At 38.1% G+C, this 17,242-nt stretch overlaps 1 protein-coding gene across 1 annotated transcript; it reads right to left on the reverse strand.

The window, feature by feature from the left end:
- Positions 1-662: 662 nt before the first annotated feature.
- LOC141440226 (uncharacterized) lies at positions 663-12,735 on the reverse strand. Its single transcript, XM_074104685.1, is given in 13 exon segments — positions 663-817; positions 3,064-3,219; positions 4,550-4,645; positions 6,155-6,257; positions 7,626-8,089; positions 8,293-8,400; positions 8,594-8,838; positions 8,841-8,865; positions 9,298-9,345; positions 9,732-9,887; positions 10,077-10,172; positions 10,482-10,584; positions 12,353-12,735. Coding segments are annotated over 13 exon segments (2,004 nt in total). The 5' UTR covers positions 12,700-12,735; the 3' UTR covers positions 663-760.
- Between the last annotated feature and the right edge of the window lie 4,507 nt (positions 12,736-17,242).

Below are 17,242 nucleotides of genomic sequence, written 5' to 3' on the forward strand. Positions count from 1 at the left end.
GATCGCATTAGCGACCCACTTCAAATAGCGAACCTACTGTGTTAAAATAAAGTTGTGTTAAATACTTGTGATATTACATATCATTTAATAATATTGTAAATCTGTTTAAAAATATACCTCATTCATCTAAGGTTCAGCTGTTATTGAGACATTGAGCTTTAAAATGATGACTCTGAATATCGAAAATTTAAATATCGATAGTTAAAATATTGACGGTCAAAATATCAAACTACCCTATTTTCGATATTTTGACCGTCGACTTTTTATATTAGATTATTAATTTTTGATATTCAGATACGTCCTCTTAGAATGTCGGCGATTTTCAACATTTCTAAAAGTTGACACATATACACACACACACACACATACACAGACACACATACACACACACAGACACACATACACACGCACACGCGCTCGCACTCGCGCACGCACACTAGCACGTACGCACACACACACACACACACATACCACACACACACACACACACACACACACAACACACACGGCACACGGCACGCACACGCGCTCGCACACGCGCACGAACACGCGCACGCACACTCGCATGCATGCAAACACACACACGCTGACCATTGAACTTGGCATTTTTGTCGTTGAAGTCAAACACCAATAATTTAAAATGTTTAATGATAATTATTTAATTATTTGCATCATGTCCTTTGTGATAGAATTGAAACATAGTGAACAATATCGGTTGTGCAACGTTTTTTCCCAGATATGAAAAACTGCATTTCAATATTCATTTACTGGCGAATGTTCTCAGCATCAGGAAATATGAAAATGATGCTTTCACAATCTGCGAACAAGAAAGTCTCTATATAAGTTTGTAAACTACAATAATAATATTTTATTTAAATTCTGGTGGTACAGCTACAAGACCTTTAAAAAAAACATTAAATTTAAAAAAATCAAAACCCGACTGCGTTAAAAACTAAAAGAAGAAAATAAGTCTAGTGGTCTAGAACTCTGTCAAGAAGCTCATTTACCACACGACCACAAGACTTATTTTCTTCCTTTTAGTTTTTAAGGCAGTCGGTTTTTTTTATTTTTAAAATTTAATGTTTTTTTATTTTATACTTTTTGATACTTCTGTGAAAATAGTAGATTAAGGGGCTGTTTCACCATCCATTGACTAGTGTTAACTGGCGGTTAGGTGTGATGCCGTCTCTTTTTGTTTTGTTCGAATAGACGGAGACGGCATCACATTTAACCGTCGGTTAACGCTAATCAATGGATGGTGAAACAGCCGCTAAAAGTATTATAACGCGTATATATTTAGAATGGGCTAATTATTAGCTTTCATTTGATACCCATATTGTTACAATACAAAAAACTTTTTTTCATTGCTCCGCCATATTTTTTATCGCAGACGCCATATTGAAATTTTATATAGCCTATGTCACTCCGACAGTTATGACGAATCCAGTGGTAACTCATATGTTAAAATCCGTCTAGCCGTTTAGGCTGCAGCGAGGACCAAAGAAATGGACATACATACCCACATACATACATACATACATACGCTCGAAAAAATAACCCTCCTTTGGGCAGTCGGGTAAAAACGGACCTATCAGTCTCTACCCCTCGTGTTGACAGGTGTCAATGGGCGGCGGTGATTGCTTCCCATCAGGTGACCAACATGCTCGTTTTCCCCCTCTTATATACATATAAAAAGTAGTCTGTCAGTTAGATTGTCAGAAAATATTGGATTCGTATTTTGCTTTTGTCAATTTAACAAAAAAATACTGAAGGGCCCTTATCTTCATCCTTTTTTGTCTAGGTAATTGACAAAAGAAAAAAAAAACCGGTCAAAAGCGTGTCGGACACGCCTAAGTTAAGGTTCCGTATCCATACAAACATCACGCCTGTATTCCCGAATGGGGTAGGTAGAGCACACGAAACGTTACAGCTTCCGAGCCACTTTTAGCTACTTTAGGTTTTAAGTTTGAGCAAAGTCATGGACGGATAGACAAACATGGCGAAACTTATAGTTAGCTGGAAACAGTGCTCAAGCGCGCGGCGAGTGCGCGGCGAGTGCGCGGCGTCGGTCGACCGACGAGCTATGAGATTGTATTAGCGCCTACAGACTCACGCGAGAAGTCTCGGCGAGAAGTCTTGCCGAGAAATTGCACGAAAAACCGAGAAGGCATCTACACTCCCGAACTTCTCATTTGCATTCTCGATCGTTATCCGGAATGGACGACATTGTAGCGGCAAGTCCACGGTCGCACTGAGACCGAACAAGAATGTAATACCGTTCTCGTGTCTCGCCCGAAAAACCCTTATAGCGCCTACAGACTCACGCCGAGAACACCCGAGAAGCGTGAATGTGATCGCTTTCTTGCCGTCTCGTTCTCGCGCTCGCCTGTTCTCCGATCGGTGTCGGTATTTTCAAAGGGTTTCTCGGGCGAGACACGAGAACGGTATTACATTCTTGTTCGGTCTCAGTGCGACCGTGGACTTAATTGTGTGTTGTCGACGTTGTCGTGTTTACAAGTGTAATTCATGCGTCTTCTTTTCTTCTTAATTTGATTTCTAATTTTAGTATTCACAAGATTACAATATGCTAATGAACACAAAACCAAAGCCGCTGCACTGTCGTCCATTCCGGATAACGATCGAGAATGCGAATGAGAAGGTCGCATGAGTGTAGATGCCTTTTCGGTTCTCGCGCAATTTCTCGGCAAGACTTCTCGCCGAGACTTCTCGCGTGAGTCTGTAGGGGCTATTTAGGCGCTATACGGATGCGTTCAGTGCTCCGCTGACGGAGCGACCGACCTGTGAACTGTACACACGCGTCGCAGTTCACCGTCAGCGTAGCACGGAATGAATTTTCGCAACCGACGGTCAGCGCTGACGGTCAGGACGTACCGTCGGTCGAGCACTGTTTCCAGGCTAAGGTTTCCGTTTTTGCCATTTTAGCTATAGAACCCTAAAAAAGACGTGTCCGATAGTTTCTGATAATCTGACTGATGAACTTATTAAAATTATTTAGGATAGTAGGACTATTGTAGATCATTTAAAGAAAGTCATTGTTGATACCGCCTGCATAGTCTGCACCCCGACCGGCACCATGTTGCAGGCTTTCAGTGCCAGAGACTGCTGCACGATCTGCAGCAGGATCAGCACCGTCCGTCGGTTGCTGTTGTCCATGCACTCCCACGGCAAACCGTACACCGCGTCGACCAGTGAGTCACTCTGCAACAAAATTGAGTCCTTGTTCCATGTACCATCAGCCTAATAAGTGGTCTATCAATTTTGAAACAAGCTCCTATCAAATGAATATGTCGCTAAAGTCGAACTTTCAAGTTGACACACACGTCTATTGGCATTATTGTTGTGTGACATGCAAACGTTTATCAACTTTAGGGTGGTAGACCACATATTTGGCTGATGGTACAGCTTTCCTTGTCTGTGTTATTTATTTATGTAATCGTTCAAGTTTGTTACTTTTCCGAATAAATGTATTTTCTTTCTTCTTTCTTCTATTCGCTTGGTAAGATATCTCTCTATTTTGGTCTATACTCTTCTACGTCGTCGTCTTCGTTGCTGAAGGTCGTGTCTACTCTGAAGAGATGATGGCTCATTCCACTACGCTTTTCCGTGTTTCCTACCTTTGGTAGTCTTCTCAAACGCCAAATTTTAAAGAAAGAACCAAGCCCTCCTGTACGTACATATACGTACAATTCACGACGCTACTCTAGCAAAGTCTTACAGCCTTATTCATAAAAAGTTAGAGCCTCCTTGAAGGCTCCTTGAAGGCCGATGCTAAAAAACATGATTCATAACGTCTGTTAGCGCTATCAGTCGATCAAGGCTCTGCTAAAGTTAGCGACCGTAGACCCTCTTTATCTCCCTGCTAAGTCACAAAATGGCCGCCACAAGTTTGAACAGCTGACTTGACAAGAGCAAAAAACCATACCAAGATATTTTAGTGAAGGGTGAAGTTACGCAAAGACCAGGATATTTCAGGAATTTGTATTAAAAATCCTCTAAATGCAGCAATAAATTAACAATAAGTATGAAAAAAATAGGATGATTAACAAATTATGGCTTTTTGCACAACTAAACATGCGGATCGGAAATGGCGGGAAACAATTCTGCTTTTTTTTTTTTCCTGCTAATTTGCTGTCACTGCTGTCAACTTTTTTTTTTAATTATCGATTAGGCCATTTATTTGTCAAGTGCCAAATAACGAGTCTAATCAGTCTATCAGCGCTAACATAGCAGACTGCTAGCAAGCGTTTATGAATCATATTCTTGACAACCGTCTAACAAGCTTAATCAGTCTGCTAAGTAACAGACCGATCAAACCTCAATTAAGGATTTTTTATGAATAAGGCTGTTAGTTTTTAGACTTTAACTGTTTCCACTTTCATGCCTATTATTCGATCCCATAGAGAACCCCGAGCACAGTCCCCTACAAAACACGCTGAGCAACTCTGAGCTTATTTACAAGACCAATAGCAAAGCACATTGGTTGAAGAATTCAACAACTAGATTATAATTAATATACTAAACCTTTTACCTTGGAGGCAATGAGCTCAAACACCACAGACAGATCAATTAATTGTTGGTATAAGCCCAAAGTTAGTAGTCCATATTTTGCCAATGCATCCATTTTCTGAAACGGCCACAATGATAAATGCGTTTACTTCGATGTTATTAGACGAAATACCTATGGGACCTTTCATCTTCTATTTCACCTTTACAATTAACTTCCTTTATATTTATACTAGCGTTTACTCGCGGCTTCGCACGCGTAAATCATTAGATACAGCAGTTGAATTGAAATTCCGGGGTTTTATTAAATTCTCGTGGGAATTCCCTAAAACTACATCGTGGTTTTCATTGACGTTACATTATAACAACTATGCCAAATTTCATGACTCCAAACCCAGCGGTTGTTATTTCGAGATTTTATCCCTATCCCGTGGGAATATTGGGATAAAAAGTAGCCTATGTCTTATTCCAGACGTACAGCAATTCACATACCAAATTTCATGACACTTAGCCCAGCGGTTATTATTTCAAGATTTTATCCCTATCCCGTGGGAATATCGGGATAAAAAGTATGTTATGTTTTAATCCAGGTTATAAACTAACTTTTTACCATCATCCAAATCCGTCTAGCCGTTTCAGTGTGAAGAAATAACAAACATACTCACTCACTCACTCATTCACTCACAAACTTTCACATTTATAATATTAGTAGGATTCAATTGACTGTTACTGTCTGAATCAGGCAGGCGTTACCTTGCGGAGGGCCATATCAATGAACTACCTATACGCAACTTTTACTTTGCTCATGATAGCTAAATGCGTCTATGCAAGAAATTTTTGCTCATGCAGCACCTCCAATCTTCACACTTTAAGAACAAGCACAAATCGGACTATAACCACAACTACATAGCGCTGACTGTTTTCGAATTCAATCAGAGTTCATTATCAGAGCAACACAACCGTTTACCATGTTACCAATTGTTAAACGTGTTGTATGTTAGTTTAGTATAGTTAAAATTTATTTTCATCACACTTGCTCGTAAACAGTGTCGTAACATGCAGGCTACCTTGGTTGCAACCCCCCAAATAAAACCCTCGACCTTAATGTGCTTGTCATGAAACCCGTGGTCGGCAAATGAGTCAGTGCCCGTACTGATGGTGCTGCTGCAGGACCACATGGACCACATGCACACGCACGTTGCGGCGCATGCCGAGGGAGGGGGAGGTAGAGGGCGACGTTGCCAAGAGCACAGCCTAAGGTATCGCCAATAGTTGGAACAATTATATTTTTTCTTTTATAAATATAAAATTTTACTTGCAAATGTGATGAAAAACATTGTATGTCGTACGGGCGGTACTAGAATTACGAACATCGACTAATTAAAGCCCTCTGTCTTCGACTTCGGGCTTCTAATAGACTCTCGTTCGTAATTCCTTATTTACCGCCCTTAAGACACAATGTACTATTATTTAACACGTCCGTTTTTGGTCACTGTTTTACATTACATTTATATGTGCCAATTTTCAACTTGATCAGTTCAGGAGTTTCAAAGAAAATAGGCTTTAACAGAGGGGACAGACAGACTTACGAATGATCCTTTTTTTAATAAAATACAAAAGAAGTAATTACCAGCGTGGAACACTCCAACAGTAAAACACAATCCGAGACAAGATGGAAGCCATAGTAAACACACAGCATCACGCTGTACGTATTAGAAGTTTTTGCTACGAACCTAAAATATGTACATAATAATAATAAAATTGCAAAATACCAGGGTCTCGGTTCGGTAGGAATTTTATATATTTCTAGCTTTAATTATTTTTAAGAAACAAGTTTTTTTTTATTCGACTAGATGGCAAACGAGCAAGTGGGTCTCCTGATGGTAAGAGATCGCCACCGCCCGTAAACATCTGCAACACCAGGAGTATTGTTGCCAACCTACGACTAGAGGCCTAAGATGGGATACCTCACGTGCCAGTAATTTCACCGACTGTCTTACTCTCCACGCCGAAAAACATAACAGGTGGTTGCAATCTGGGCGGACTTTGCACAAGGTCCTACCACCTGCCAAGTTTTTACTTTAGATTTATGAGTAAGAATGGTTTTTATTTTTGTTTTAATTTAATTATTTTATTTCTTCTTTTTGCAGTTTTGATTTACTCGGTAATTTCAACTTTTTTTCTTTTTTAAAATTAATGTCTAGAAGTGTTAAAATTGCAAGTTTTTTTTTACATAAAACTAACCGTGATTGACCCCATATCATATCTCACCTGATGTTAAGTGCAGATGAGCCCAAAGTAAAAAAACAAGTCGAAGTCAAGATGAGTCAAGTTGAAGTCGTGAAAGACTATAAAGAATAAGATATTTTGCAGGTGCTAGGACCTTGTGCAAGGTCCTCCCGGATTGCTACCACCATCTTGCTCGCTAATCTTGCCGTGAAGCAGCAGTGCTTACACTGTTGTGTTTCGTCGTGGAGAGTAAGACAGCCGGTGAAATTACTGGCACGTGAGGTATCCCATCTTAGGCCTCTAGGTTGGCAACGCGTCTGCAATACCCCTGGTGTTGCAGATGTCTATGGGCGGTGCTGATCTCTTACCATCAGGAGACCCACTTGCTCGTTTGCCATCCAGTCGATAAAAAAAAAAATTAAAAAAACTTCAAATTAAAAGAATATTCGTGACAGACGTCAAGAGATAATTTTAGAAAAAATAAAAGGTTTTTAGTTGTATTAGAGCTTAAATAATAAAATATCGCAGACTATTAGTAGACAGACAAAATTATACAAAAAGGAGGAACAAGAGCAAGAAACTTTAACAAAGAACAAGGGAAAGACGTGAAGTAACAGTATTTAGTAGGTATAGTAAAAAGAGTAAAGAGAGAAGAGTAAGATTTGTAAAAGAGGTCAAATATGATGAATATTGCGTTGAAAATGATTATGAAAGTGAAGAGAATTAACAAACCGACTAAGAACTGTGGTCTGAAACATTATAGATACGCTCAAGCTTAAATTGCTGTGAAATTTAGAAAATAAACTTTTAGCATAATCTAAAATAAACAAAATAAATATAATGTGTGTTTATCCTGTTCTGTATGTACTCACTCTTTTATCATTACATAATATTCAATCATCTCTTTCAACTTCTTCGCCACTTCTTTGCTTTCTTGTTTTGTGTACCGCAGTGGAACAGCTTTGGCTTTCACAGCAAGGCTCGGCCGCGGGAAATAGTTTAAGTCGTGCTCGAATATTTTCAAATGTCCCCAAATATGGAACACAAAGACACAAACCAGGTGGTCGTGACCCGAAAACAAGGTTGCCAAATTGTACGAGACGTAAAAATTATATAAACACACAATAATGTACCCAATCTCATTGTTGTAGTCAAATGGTAAAACGTAAGAGACGGAATGTACGTAAGTACTATTTATAGGTTTATCTGAACTAAACATTCCAGCATTAAAGTTACTATAAAGAGGTGCTAAATTGTACATAAACGATACCATGTAAATTTGCACATGTTGAACTATGACGGCGATTTCGCAATATTTTGTCACTTTCTTATTTATCTGAAATGATGAAGAAAAATGTTTGCTAATTGGTCAAGTACAAAAGCCAAACTCCAGCGTTGTGGTTTGGATTGGAAGGCAAAGTAGGACCACCACACATATTTTCCTAAGTCGTCCTGAAAGTTCACTACCAGTCCTCAACCGGCAGGACCACTCTGTCAAGAGTGTACCTAGCGACTACGAAGGCATGAAGAAAATCTTACTTTTGCAGAATAATCCGTCTTATTCTTGTAGTATATCAGATGAAATTTTGAAGCAAATTCCTTGATTCCCGCTTGATAACCTGTTTGGATTGGCAGCGATGTTCTTTGCTGAAAAATTAAAATAAAAATATTTGTGGAAAGGATCCTCGCAAGACGACTAAGTAAGTAAATCGACAGACATGCTGTGTAATGATTTCGGCAACAACGCACTTCAGAAGGATATACTTAATAGAAGAACAGATCGGAAAAAGAAGTCTCTGTATCCGTACTTATTACAATGCAATTCGATTAATTTACTTACGATATATACGAGGCACATCAAAATATTCAAGCATGTTTGGCCCAAATCGATGAATCCCAGTTTTCCCATGTTCTTCATCATGTACGTAGTCTGAGCGACGATTGAGAAACAACAGAGGATGCCCAAAAAACTTGTATAACCATATCTTGATATGATTGACAGTTTTGTAGCAGGAAGATCTTCGAAAACATGATTTGGCCATGCACTAATAGACCTCAAAGTAAACCGGATTCTTTTCATATACCTAAATTAAATACATCCATTTTGTATCGCTAAAAAAATTCCCAAATTTAATACACAATTTGCTTCGTACTGTCCTTTACAAATTTAGTGAATTTTGGACATGTTTAATCAGAAAACAATCTTGTGGATGCAAGAAAACTTTAGAGTAAGAGTCTCTTTCTCCGGGGCCTTCGTGAGTCTGAATGTTGGTACTGAGGTAACCTAGGCTTTATTTTAATTGGAGCGCAAGAACAAACAGACTTTATAATTGTAGTAGTGAACTAAATAATTACCTTCCCTATTCACATGTGATCTTTCACATCGTCAATAAAAGCGCTAGTTGAGCGAATGAGAAATATTTATCATAAAAATAATGGCAGGCGATATTTTTGCATTGTAATTGAATGGTGTATTGAGAATAATGTAGATAACGAATGTGCAATATATCAAGATGAAAAACTTCTTTTCTATGATCAGTTAGCGGCAAATGTCCTCAGCATCAGGAAATATGAAAACGATCCTTTTAAAATCTGCAAACAAGAACGTTTGTAATTAAAAAACTGCAATAATAGTCTATTTTCTGTATCTTAAAGAGCAAGTTGACCGATTGACTGGTACTGATGACGTCTAACCTTAAACCACTAGACCTAAAGACTTGAAATTTGGCAGACATTACTTCTTATCTTTATCTGTCGTAGACAGATGAGTAAAATGGCGTTTTCATTCCCTCGGGATGGAGATTAAAACTAGAGACCTAAAATGTGGTACCTGAATAGTTATTATAATATCGAAATTTACTTTTTATGCTTTTTCAAGATTAAAACAGGACAAAACAGGAATCCGACAAAACACGAACACGACAACTCAAGAACAAATCTTTCGGTTGATGATGGTGATAATTTATGATTGATATTACCGCCAGCATAGTCTGCACCCCGACCGGCACCATACCACAGGCTTTGACCGACAGTGTCTGCTGCACGATCTGCAGCAGGATCAGCACCGTCCGTCTGTTGCCGGTGTCCATGCACTCCCACGGCACTTGGTACACTGCGTCGACCAGAGACTCACCCTATACAATAAAAAAGTAGGTAATCTGCTAAGCAAATCGTATTTGCTGTAAATAAATTCACTTAAGTTTTTGTCGCAATTTAGAGCCGATAAAGCTCCACCATGCGAAGCTTTTACGTCACAGCTTTGGAACTACAAAGTGTTGAAGATGGGTCGTAGAACGCAGATGATATAAAACACATTTACTTGCCTTAGACGTAATTAGCTCAAACACCACAGAGAGTTGAATTAATTCCTGATATAGACACAACGTTAAGAAACCATACTTTGCCAATGCCTTAATTTCCTGGAAAAGCAAAATTATATGTTACTTAAAGCTCAACAATTAAGTTTAATTTGATATGCTGTCATTAAAAGTATTTTACATAGAATTTAAACAAAATAATAATATCATAAATATATTAAGCAAGTGTTTTTACAATTGTCAAGAGTTCAGAAAATAAAATCAATTAAGATTCATTGTCACACTGACTTCGATGTGAACATAACCTTTGGTGATTTAAGCCACACTACTAACATTGACACTTATAAGGGTGATAAAGAAATTTCTTAGTCGGCTGTACTTAACAAAATTTAAAGGTAGAAGCTATATTACCAGGGTAGAACATTCCAACAGCAAAATGCAATCCGCTACGAGATGAAAACCATGATAGACGTACAGCGTCACGCTGTATGATCCCGTTGTGTTAGCTACGTAACTAAAATACAATATAATACAATAACTCTCTGTTGAACACCAACACTTAGTGAGCAGACAGAAAATAGGTGAATGCGAAATATGAATGCGAAAAGTGACAATAATTTTGTCATAACAATTCACTTCGTCGTCGTCGTCGTTTTAGCCTATATATACGTCCCACTGCTGGGCACAGGCCTCCTCTCAGAACAAGAGGGCTTGGGCCATAGTTCCCACGCGGACCCAGTGCGGATTGGGAACTTCGCACGCACCATTGAATCGCTTCGCAGGTTTGTGCAGGTTTCCTCACGATGTTTTCCTTCACCGCAAAGCTCGTGGTAAAATTCAAATGTAATTCCGCACATGAATTTCGAAAAACTCAGAGGTGCGAGCCGGGGTTCGAACCCACGACCCTCTGCTTGAGAGGCGATAGGTCAAACCACTAGGCCACCACGGCTTACTTATTCATTTCACAAAATATTTATTGTCTTAAGATCGTTTGCTGTTGCGTTTGCAGAGTTAGTGTTGTTTTCAATAGATATATCTAAATTCAATTTAAGAAGTATACTATAGTTTTCGGTTCTTTTACTATGTGCTAATTTCGGCATAATTGAAAAATAAATAATACTTAAAGAGAGTTACAAACTTACTCCTTTATCATCATATAATGAATGATTGAATGCGATATATGAATGCGAAAAGTGACAATAGTTTTGTCATAACAATTCATTTCATAAATGTTTTATTGTCTAAAGATCGTTTGCTGTTGCGTTTGCAGAGATAGTGTTGTTTTCATAGTTATATCTCATATTAAATATAATGACCCGGATAACTCACGTCTTAAACCGAGTTTAGCTCGACATGTTTCGGGCTAATACGTAGCCCTTCGTCTTCGGAGCAACGCGACTCAGCGGCTGCTGCAACACGCGCACTGCGCGCCGCCGCTCTGCTCGCGCGACTACCCGACGAAACTGACACCGGCACACAACTACCCGCGTTTTCATCATCATTACAACTGTCAAATGTAAGGAGCCCCTGAGTGGTCCCGGGGTATATATGATTCCCTGTGCCTGTGGCAAGAGCTAAATTGGAGAGACTGACGAAACGTTTCCACAAGGGTATCGGAGCACATACGCAGTATGAGGAAACAGGACGACAAGGGGTCTGCTGTGGCCGAGCACTCAATGGACTCGGATTCGACGCACTATATTAGATTTGATAAGGTATCTGTACTTGCGAGAGAGAAATTTTTCATTACGCGGAAAGTGCGTGAAGCCATCGAGATTAGTCGTCGGCCGAATTCCAACCGGGATAGTGGTTGGACGGTACCTCCGAGTTGGAAAACGGTGTTAAATACTCGTGCTGCGTCATCGGTGTGTGTGAACGTACCTTTACAGAGCGATGTTGTTAGTGTTGTGTGCTACCCTACATTTGACAGTTGTAATGATGATGAAAACGCGGGTAGTTGTGTGCCGGGTCAGTTTCGTCGGGTAGTCGCGCGAGCAGAGCGGCGGCGCGCAGTGCGCGTGTTGCAGCAGCCGCTGAGTCGCGTTGCTCCGAAGACGAAGGGCTACGGATTAGCCCATAACATGTCGAGCTAAACTCGATTTAAGACGTGAGTTATCCGGGTCATTATATTTAATATGAGTGAGTCTCACGGTAGTTTCATGTTCAAAGTTATATCTCAATTCAATTTTAGAAGTATACTATAGTTTTCGGTTCTTTTACTGTGTGCTAATTTCGGCATAATTGAAAAATAAAATAATACTTAAAGAGAGTTACAAACTTACTCCTTTATCATCATATAATGCATGATCATCTCCTTCAGCTTCATCATCACTTCCTTGTTCTCTTGCTTTGAGTACCGCATTGGAACTGCTTTCGCCTTCATGACGACGCTCGGTCGCGGAAAATTGTTCAAGTTGTGCTCAAGTATTTTCATATGACCCCAAATGTGGAATACTAACACATATATCAGGAAATCGTGGCATAAAAACGTACTCGCCAAACTATACGACACAAACCAGTTATATAGGCATATGATAATATAAGCCATATTACTGTTGGTCTCAAATGGCAATAAGTAAGAGACAGAATGCTCGTAAGTACCATTTATAGGTTTTTCTGAATTGAACATTCCGGCTTTAAAGTTGTTTTAAAAAGAGGTACAAAATTAAAGGTGATTCTAATAAAAGTGGCATTATAATCTGCCAATGAGTTTTTGAATACAAAGTACATTAAATATACGTTTTTCAGAAAAAATAAAAATTGACATATGTAAACATAGACCTTTTTACACCGAGGCCAGGCCATTTTATTTATTTAACCTTATTACTTTAAAAAATAAATAAATGTAAGTACCGATTTTCACTGTAGTCTGTCTTGTCCAAAAGGACATGCTCCCGGTTTTAGGCCTGTGAACTATTTGTGTACTATTTCACAATTATATTTTATAGTATATTGCAAAACAATAATACGATATTCATTTAATAATAATACGGTCCTAAATAAATCATTTTTATACATCAATATTCAAACTCAAAGTTTGTCCAGCGATTTTTTCACTGTAGTCTGTGTGTTCGCATTGTTGGGTCTCACTCACACACGGAGAATGATAGACACACCTTAATCATCGGTAAACATTCGGCCAATATCTGGCTCGCCGCCGTACGGAACGGTTAGAGACCTTCTATCATAGTTTTGTGGCGATTAGTGATCGAAGACGGCAAACTGGAGTTTGTAACGGGTATGTTAACTTTACATTGTCTCGATTATTTTATGTTATTTATATGGGACGTTATTAGATAATCATTTTAATGTGATATTATGACGTATTTACTTACGTTATTAAGAGTGGCACATTCATATTTTTGACGGTTTTAGAGTAAATGTCTTTTGAATCCACTTTTCTTTAATCTGTGTCACTTTAATCTGTAACTGAAGCACAGACTAAAGTGACTCATGGCAGAAAAAAGTGAACTATAAATTATTTTATTTAAAAATTGCATATAATTTCTAAGAATAACTTTATGGACTTTTTTTTAAGTAGTACTAACAGTGTTCTACCAAAGTAAATGTAGAGAATTGCTTTTTATTAAACTAAACACTTATAATTTCACTTTGTGTGTCTGTTTATCTATCCGCACTAGATCCATTAGTACTATAGCTGTAATTTTGCGTAAATATAGCTTTTGCAAATTTTTTTTGGAGTGTGTCCCCTCCCCCCCTATAAGTGAAACTATTGGCTTGAAAATTAAAAAAACAATCATGGTGATCCTGTTTATAACTAAAATTTTTACAGTTTGTAAAAATCATTCATATAAAATAGTGGTATCGTTACTTGTTTAAAACGAATTTTTCGTGTTATTTTGCCTAGGTACGTTCTTATTTGGCCAGTTTTTACTATCTGATGTCATTCATTTCATCGGAGGGACTGATTTGATTGCATTGTATTGTAATTAAATCGTAATATTTTAGGGCCGACATGTAATGGGGAAACCAAAAACTAAACAAAAGACAAGAGAAGAGAGGTTAGCACGAAAAAGGGAGAACGAAAAGAAAAGATACGAAAAAATAAAAAGAAATCCAGAAGTCTATGCTGAGTTCCAAAGGAAACATAAAGAACAATATCAGCTAAGAAAACAGGAAGGAAAAAATAAAAGATATACATGATTTAGCAAATGTTTTTTGTTTTGCGGCTCCATTTTAAAAAGTCGTAAAACAAAAAACATTTGTTTAAGTGGTAGGAGTTTAGGGTTAAAAGGATGCTAGTAAATTACAAATAACCCTGTATAAAATATGAATAATTTTGAAATAATTTTATTTTCTTATATATGCCTCAAAGATACTCATATTTTTTTAAGAAATTACATTTAGGGGCTGTTTCACCATCCATTGATTAGCGTTAACCGACGGTTAAATGTGATGCCGTCTCCGTCTATTCGAACAAAACAAATAGAGACGGCATCACACCTAACCGCCAGTTCACACTAATCAATGGATGGTGAAACAGCCCCTTAAACTTATGATACATTTCTTTTGATTTTTGATATAATTCTCTTTAACCTGGTAACTTTTCACTACTAGCCTGTCTAATTTAACTTTAGCCTGCTTCATCAATATTTCAAGAACCCATAACTCTTAAGTTTTTAGGAATACTTTGTTCCCTTAACATATTTGTAACAAATGAAACACCAAGAAGCTGTTTTTATGCAAAAAGTAAAAAAAACATATATATTATTTTTGAATTAACTTTAGCCTGCCATGCCACTTTTATTAGAATCAGCCAAAGGTAACCGATGTCATAAAAATCTGTATATATTGGATTGTGATGGCGATTTCACAGAATTTTGTTACTTTTTTGTACATCTGAAATGAAGGAAAATATCATTAAAAAATTATAGTGAAGCGACACAAAATAAGTAAAAATGTATACTTTTTACCCGACTGCCCGAATCAGACTTATGTATTTTGAAATGTATGCCTATTTTTGGCCCCCTCAGCAGCAGTTAAATGGCTGGATGGATTTTAACACTTGCGATTTTTAGCTATGGTAGGTAACCTAGATTGTCTTATAGATATGACCAAACAAATCAATCACTTGATATTGTTATAATAACTTGATACCTAATTGTAGAAGTGACGTAGTAGGGTAGGTATAAAATTATTTAATCGGGAATTTAAAAATATGTATTATATTGTAACCGAATTCGATTCCATTCGAATGAATGCTAATAAAAATAATCCAATTCTAAATACTCATATACCCATATCATAAAAGTATTTACTTATGAAATAAAAAAAACTAAATCCCAACTTCTTTAGAAACGAAAAAGCAAATAACAAAGAAGAGGAGTTGTTAACTGTAGGTACCTCTTTCTAGGAAGATTTTGATTTAGAGTTAAATACTATTTATCAGATAGCGTTGTCGAATGGTTATACTAAATCAATGGTCAATAGTTTGGTTCAGAAGAAGCAGGCACGGATAGTGAATAGCATGCTTTACGCCGTGTTACCATCGCAGTCTTCTAACAAATTAAAATCAAACAATATTAAGGTAGCCTTTAAGACTAACAACTCTTTGTACTCTAAACTTTGTAACCACAAAGAGAAGGTAGATAAAGGAACTAGATCGGGTGTATACAAGCTCACTTGTAATGACTGCAGTAAAGTATATGTTGGTCAGACAGGTCGCAGTTTTAATGCTAGATTTAAAGAGCATGTTTCGGCATATAGGAATGAGCATCCTGATAAGTCGAATTTTGCCAAACATTTGTTGGAACTAAATCATTCTTTATCGAACTCAGATTCGTATGAAGTGTTACATTATTGTGGCAAGGGGTTTCGTCTCGATGCTTTAGAATGCATGGAGATAATTAGATACAACAGTATGGGGTCTATTATTAATGAGCAGGTAAATTTAGTTTCATCTCCCTTGCTACGGTTTGGATCTAATTTCAGCAATGGTAGTTAATAAAACATGCCTTGACAGTAAATAAATAAAAATCAAGGTAGTTTTGAAGGACGGTTAAAAAATTATTAATAAATTGTGGGTAGTTCTGTTTTGTTTCATAAAACGTATGTGGGTACTTGGGGAGTTACAGTGACAAGTTAAAACGGTGGTTGTGGTTCGTTAGTCTAACAACAGGTAGCATGGTGTACGGTTGTGTCACTCTGAAGATGAGCTCTGGTTGAGTTCGAAACGCGTCAGTGTAGTGTGGTGGTGTGATAGATGAGAGAAACTGCATGAACACGCATATTTTGCATAAGCTTAGCTATCGTAAGGTCGCGGGTGAGCAAGGAATTTATTTCAGTTCATTGATATGGACATCCGCAAAGTAACGCCTGATTCAATAAATGTTACAGCTTTTTGATTTTAAGGCTAGTGAAATTAGGTACAACGTAAATTCGGAATGCTAAAATTAGGGCTAATAAATTATTATTATTATTATTATTTAGAAGCCTGTAGAGGTGTCCCACTGCTGGGCAAAGGCCTCCCCCCATGTCCTCCATCTACCCTTTCTTGGGCGATCTCTGGCCAGCTGCGAAGAAAGGCGTCCAGATCGTCCCGCCATCGACGCCTGGGTCTGCCACGCCGCCGAAGTCCATTTTGTGGTATCCAGTCTGTGGCTATTTTAGCCCACCTATTGGGTTCCATACGGCTGACGTGGCCTGCCCAGTCCCATTTCAGCCTGGCAGTCTTGACACCCACATCAGCAATGCGTGTTTTGGAGCGCAATATAGTGTTCCGGATCCGGTCAACCCGTTTCACTCCCAACATACTGCGCTCCATTGCTCTCTGGCAAACCTTCAATTTGGTCTTCTGTAACTCAGTAAGTGACCATGTTTGAGCACCGTAAGTTAGGACAGGCAGTATACACATGTCGAGAGCCTCCGCTTTAAGGCTAGCGGAAGTTCACCCTTCATGTGTTCTTTCATGGACCAATAGCTCTTCCAGGCGTTTTGGATCCGTCTTTCGACTAATAAATAAATATTTAGGAAAAAATCGGCTTTTTTGATTTTAGGGCTAGTGAAATTAGTGGTAGTGAAAATAGGATTAAATTTTTTCGGGCTACCATAGGAGAACCAGATAAAACACGTCATAGTTTGGGGATAGGAGCCAGTGACGTTATGCCGTGTTAAAAAAAATCGAGCTAAATATTCATAATTTTTTGTTTAAT

The sequence above is a fragment of the Choristoneura fumiferana genome, chromosome 22 (assembly GCF_025370935.1).
Source record: "Choristoneura fumiferana chromosome 22, NRCan_CFum_1, whole genome shotgun sequence".
In the NCBI taxonomy this organism is placed as follows: Eukaryota; Metazoa; Arthropoda; class Insecta; order Lepidoptera; family Tortricidae; genus Choristoneura; species Choristoneura fumiferana.